Raw genomic sequence first — 5635 nt, forward strand, 5'->3', positions numbered from 1 at the left:
CAAGGGGAGGAAAGTCTTTTATTTTATTTACACAGTACATCAGAGACAGCTGCACAACAGCTACGTGAAGGAAAGAGAATACAACAGTATTCAATGCACTCTCTACTGTAGAGATCCAGGACCATTAACGGCAACTGATCCCATCCCCTGTCCGCAGTCCACCTGTAGGGTCGAGAAACACACAAGACGTGTCAACAGTGGGGACAAGTCCCAGTATTACAGCCCAGAGACCGTCCCTGGCGCCCCCTACCCCCCTCAATCAGGTCGCTCCCCTCGCACCATCTGGGTTCAACCCCCCCCCCCCCCCCCGCCCCCGCAGAATGGCTCCCCCAGCCCACCAAAACCCAAACCTGCGCCACTCAAAGAGGCAGCAGGGGAGCGCCGGGCTGTCACGACTTACCTCTGCAGGAGGGCAAACGCACGCACGGTCAAGACGGTGTGCTGGTCAAACTCTCACCATTCCCGGCAAGGGAGGGGGAGGGGGGGAAGGAGGGGAGTGTGTGCCCGTTTTTTCCCCCACCCTCATTCACAGGATGCCACCTACAAACACAAGGAGAAGGAGTCAGAGGGCACTGGGGAGGGGGGGGGGGTTCTCTTTGACAAAGCAAGCTGCCTTCTCGAGCGGGGTTGACCCGAACGATCCTGGAAAAATGTATATTTATATATATATATATATGAGGTATGAAATTGCAGCCTTACCTATTGAGACATCACGGCCTGGCCCTCTAGCTGGCCCGCGGCAGTGAATCTCTCTCTGCCTGCCTGCTTAGTCCTAGTCGCAAGGCTTCCTTTGTCTGCGGCTGAGCTAGTCCTGAAACGCTAGCCTCTCCCACGGAGCATAGAGTAACCCTGGCTCGCGCCTATAGCCTCCAGTAAGAAATAAGCTGGCCTTCTGTTCCAGGTGGATGTACACGCTTGCTCGCTCACAGTCTATAAACTCCGCTGCTGCTTGCTGCTGGTAGTAGTAGTGGTAAATCTGTGGTTGTCCTGCCTGGTTTCTAGCACACGTGCCTCCTTTTCTTTCTCAGCTTCTCTTTGGGGGGGCAAGCCGGGCAGGGTGTGAAGAGGAAGCCCCCACGGACTTTTTAAAATATTTTTTTTTTAAAAAAAAAAAAAGCACAGACTGGCAGCGGATTTGCCTCTCGGCGGCTTCACTGTGGGACAACTGCTCACTACACAAGCTGATTCCTGCTGCCTGTGTCATCGTCCATTGCCTCACTGCTACAACGTAAAGAACTTTTTTTGTCCACGTTACGTCAAATATAAATATCTTTTGTAGACAAGAGGTGCGGGCCCAGCCACTTTCACGCCGACTCGCCAAAGCGGGAGAAGCGTGGAGGCAGTCTGGCGCACACCTCACATCTAAGAACTTTACAATCCTTATTTCGGCTCTATCACTAATGAGCACTGTAACTTCCAAGGCTTTTCACACAGCAGTTTTTTTTTCCAAGTAACGGGGAACCATTTTAGGGTGGGACTTTGTTGCCACGTCGCCCAAATAGCAGTCACACTGGCTGGCTGGCGCATTGGGAAGTTACAGTGTCTTTAAGACTACTAGACACATACGGAACATCGCACTGCCCTGGCTATCCTCGCCAAAAAAAAACCACAACCACATGGCACTCGTGAGGCAGTGCAGAGCTCTGGCAGTGCCCTTCAACAGCACTGTGGTGGTGCGAGGAAATCTGCTAGAGTGACAGCAGGGGCTCTCAAATCATTCCCCCATCCTCCCTGGTCAATTTATACCATTGGGAGTCACAGGGCCAGGGAGTGGAGAGTAGGGGGCAGCACTCCCTCTGTTCAACGTCGCCTTGGACTCCACACTAACCCAGAACACTCGAGAGGGAGGGCGGAAAACGAGCACTGTTGCACCCTGGAAGTTAGAGTCCACCGATGTGCACCCGACCTGCCGGGGGCAACTGCCACTGATGTGGAGATGCCGGCGTTGGACTGGGGCGAGCACAGTAAGAAGCCTTACAACACCAGGTTACAGTCCAACAGGTTTCCTCAGGTCACCGGAGGAAGGAGCTGTGCTCCGAAAGCTTGTGTTTGAAACAAACCTGTTGGACTTTAACCTGGCGTTGTAAGACTTCTTACTAGATTAAACCCGACAGGGCGAGACGCCCAAGCCAAGCTAGAGTCTGGTTGGGTGCGTGTTTTGGGGGGTGTGAGGGGGGAAGAGAGAGGAGAGCCTCCAACACTGGCGTGACATGTCTTAAAATATACTACAAACCCGAAACAAGACAGACTATCTGCAGGACTATTAAATGGAAAGTATTTTATTCCGTGTCATGATCACAACTAATACATTTATATCACTTAAAAGCTGGAGCAATGAAATCAACAAAAAAAAACAAAACAAGACTAAAACTGGATGGAATGTTCGTCGTCTTACACTTCCAGAGGGGGGGGGGGGGGGGGGGGCGAGAATAATCACAACTATAAAATAACCTGTTCAACAGTTCATCAAAATCTCAATTACAGTCCTTACGCAGATATCCATGCATGTGGGGTTAAATTGTATTCCTTTCAAAAGTTCATGAGTTCAAACACTGACTTTTCTGACTAAAAAAAGAAATGTTTTTCTTTCTGTTCCGGGAGCGGTTGTACCCTGTGCTTGGCTGAGATTTGTATTGAAGTAACCTGCTTCTCCCTGTTACAATCTCCTGGCTCATCCTCGCCTGCTAAGTACTGTATTCCTGTTGAACAACATGGGATAAAATTATTATACCGTGCACTCTCTCATAACACGTTCTTTTTTTTTTTTGTCTAATTTTTATTTTTAAACATTGCTGGGGAGGGCTAGGCCTGGCCAAACCCAAAAGAAATCATTTACACCTGTACAGTTGTGGACGTGGGCAGCAGAAACACTGCCAGACCAGTGCCCAGGCTGACTACTGTACCGCAGCGTGTCTAGCGGTGGGGTATACAGTCATTAGGGCTGTTTCCCCTCCTGTCAACATCCTCAAAAAAACGTCAGAAGCAATTGCTCCTTCGTAAGATACCCTGTACCATTCCTGGTGCTGCCAACTTACTGAACACGTGCAAAATATACCATTGAAGCTCATCTTGCCTCGCGTCCCCAGCCCGTGCTCCTCCCCATTTAAGCCCACCAGGTAGATACCCAACCACCCGCCCACACCAAGCCCACCCTCTCCAATCTTCCTGCGACTAAATCCACTGAAAAAAACCACTCACGCTGCTGCAACCCAGAACCCACCTGGCTTCAGAAAAAGTTAGAACCTCCGACTAAAGGATCCTCCTCCCCCAGAGCCGGCATAATTACCTGCAAGACAAGGCAGTCAGTTAATCTCAGAAACCCACTGGGCCCAAGTCACTACGCTGAGTGTATATGTGCGAGCGAAACAACTAATTCTTACTTCCGTACGGCCCAGGAGCGTTTCTTCCTCCACCATAGCCTCCTCCACCACCGCCACCGCCCCCCTTCATGGGCCCGTAGTTAGACGACTGCTGGTTTGGGTAGTTGCCAAAGTCGTTGTAGTTCCCTCCACCACCGCCGCCGAAGTTGCCTGCGTACAGAACACAAAACGTTCAGAGTACCATCAAGCGCGCAACATTTCTCTGCAACACTGGGGTGAAACTTGTCACTTACCTCCGCCAAATCCACCATTGTAGCCGTCATAGGAGCTGCTGCCTCCTCCACCGCCATAGCCGCCGCCACCACCACCACCCTGGTTGCCGTATGTTGGGCTGCCTCCATAGCCAGGGCCACCTCTGCCGCCGCCACCTCCATAACCAGTGCCTCCACCATATCCACCACCTGATGAGAAAGGAGACACGCGCGTTTTAAGAGGTAGAAATATCGCCCTGATTTTAGCACCATCTGAACCACCCAGCCTAAAGCCCACAATACATACTGTCACCAAATCCATTGTAGCCATCACCACAGCCTCCATAGTTGCCGCTGCCTCCTCCACCGCCACCACCACCACCTCGCGAGTTGCCTCCGAAGCCACCTGCAAACAAGGGGGAAAGTAAGTCAGTTCCACCCACCTCAACAACCAATAACCACAGTAACACAGCAGCAGGCTGGCTCGCTCACCTCGGGTGTTGAGCTCACCTCTGGTGTTGAAGTTGCCGCCTCCGCCACCACGGCCTCCAAAGTTCCCACCAGAGCCACCAAAGTTGCCTCGGCCGAAGTTGCTGGAGCTCCCACGCCCTGCACCAAGCAAAGAGAAAGGGAGAAACACGATTACACACGAAACTTCCAAAGTTGCAGGTGGCTCCAAACGGCTCATCCCCGAAGCTCACCTCGCTGGTTCATGCCAGAGTTCTGCATCTCCTCACGGGACAGTGCCTTCCTCACTTCACAGTTATGGCCGTTGACCGTGTGGTATTTCTGAACTGCAAAGACAAGGCGGAAGAAAAGGAGTTTAAAAAAATGGCACCTCCCCCACGATTGGCTCCCTCTCACCCCCCCCCCCCCCCCCCCTCAGAGGACACAGTGCTTACCAACAATCTTGTCAACAGCATCATGGTCATCGTACGTGATGAAGGCAAAGCCCCTCTTCTTCCCGCTCTGTCGGTCAGTCATCACTTCTATCACTTCAATCTTGCCAAACTTCTCAAAGTAGTCGCGGAGTTGATGTTCATCGGTGTCTTCTTTAATGCCACCAACAAAGATCTTCTTCACGGTCAGGTGTGCCCCAGGTCTGGTGGAGTCCTAGTTAATGCAAGACACCAAATAAATTGCAGGCTCTGCCTCGAACAACGCTTACTCTGGGAGCTTTCAACCCAGGAATGCCAAATTGAGCCGCTTGTATCACAGGACAAACACTGGAGACCCACCTCTCTCGACACTGCACGTTTAGGCTCGACAACCCGACCGTCGACCTTGTGGGGTCTGGCCTGCATTGCGCTATCGACCTCCGAGACGCAGGAGTACGTCACAAACCCAAACCCCCTGGAGCGCTTTGTATTTGGGTCTCTCATCACCTGCAAGTAACAGAATCAAAAAAACAAAAAGACAGCCGAGTTAGAACAACACATCTAAAAAAAAAAACAAATTATGAAACCGGGAACGCTGCAAAAAAGAAAAAAAAACTCACCACACAGTCTGTCAGCCGGCCCCATTGTTCAAAGTGGTTCCGTAGACTGTCGTCTGTGGTTTCAAAGCTCAAGCCGCCAATGAAGAGTTTGCGGAGTTGCTCAGGCTCCTGCGAGTCCTCCAAGGGAAACGAGGAGGAGTGTTAGCACACAAAACAAATCTACCACCAGGTGAGCTCACCTGATCCATTTCTGCACAGTTCCCTCCTCCTCTCTCTACTTCCCCCCCCCCCCCTCCAACATTCCCAGGCCTCACCCCATAGCCTGCTCAAAATGGCGCATCATAAAAATCCACTCCTGATTTCCTGTAAACAAGTCGCAGCATTAATCACGTGCCTGCTGATAAAAAAAATGTTACTAGCCTGAGGGTGTAGCTGCAGCAAATATTTTGCATGCCCTCCCCCACAGTGCCTGCTCTCCACGGAGGGAGAACAAAGGAGGCAGCCATGCGAGGCATGGAGATTCAAACAGCTGCCATTTTCACAGATTCAGCAGCAGGAATATCAAGCCGAGCAACCCGCCCAAATTTTAAAAAAAGATTAATAACACCAGCTAGCGCCTCAATGGA

General features: G+C 51.4%; 1 protein-coding gene across 4 annotated transcripts; it reads right to left on the reverse strand.

Moving 5' to 3' along the window:
- Positions 1 to 5228, reverse strand: LOC119961381 (heterogeneous nuclear ribonucleoprotein A3 homolog 2-like). Of its 4 annotated transcripts, XR_005459649.1 has the most exons (11): positions 5070 to 5228; positions 4810 to 4956; positions 4474 to 4684; positions 4273 to 4365; positions 4064 to 4180; positions 3879 to 3977; positions 3614 to 3781; positions 3381 to 3530; positions 3221 to 3286; positions 401 to 540; positions 1 to 162 (listed from the first exon to the last, which is right to left on the reverse strand). XR_005459649.1 is itself a non-coding variant. In XM_038788768.1 (10 exons), the coding sequence occupies exons 2-9, from the start codon at positions 4951 to 4953 to the stop codon at positions 3237 to 3239; spliced, it is 1032 nt and encodes a 343-aa protein (XP_038644696.1). In that variant the 5' UTR covers positions 4954 to 4956; positions 5070 to 5228; the 3' UTR covers positions 1109 to 2699; positions 3221 to 3236. The 4 variants fall into 4 exon arrangements, 3 of the variants coding, with proteins under 3 accessions (XP_038644696.1, XP_038644695.1, XP_038644694.1); XM_038788768.1 differs by lacking the exons at positions 1 to 162; positions 401 to 540 and adding an exon at positions 1109 to 2699; XM_038788767.1 differs by lacking the exons at positions 1 to 162; positions 401 to 540; positions 3221 to 3286 and adding an exon at positions 1109 to 2699 and having other exon boundaries at positions 4082 to 4180.
- Positions 5229 to 5635: the final 407 nt, after the last annotated feature.

The sequence above is a fragment of the Scyliorhinus canicula genome, unplaced genomic scaffold (assembly GCF_902713615.1).
Source record: "Scyliorhinus canicula unplaced genomic scaffold, sScyCan1.1, whole genome shotgun sequence".
In the NCBI taxonomy this organism is placed as follows: Eukaryota; Metazoa; Chordata; class Chondrichthyes; order Carcharhiniformes; family Scyliorhinidae; genus Scyliorhinus; species Scyliorhinus canicula.

Bases quoted from the DNA above. Each gene is read 5' to 3' on its own strand.
- LOC119961381 (XM_038788766.1), bottom strand. From the start codon at position 4,953: ATGAGAGACCCAAATACAAAGCGCTCCAGGGGGTTTGGGTTTGTGACG. The intron at 4,366-4,473 runs GTAAGCACTGTG...TTGTCTTTGCAG, and splicing joins TGCTGTTGACAAGATTGTTG to TTCAGAAATACCACACGGTC. The intron at 2,700-3,380 runs GTAAGAATTAGT...GTTGTTCAACAG, and splicing joins CGCTCCTGGGCCGTACGGAA to GAATACAGTACTTAGCAGGC.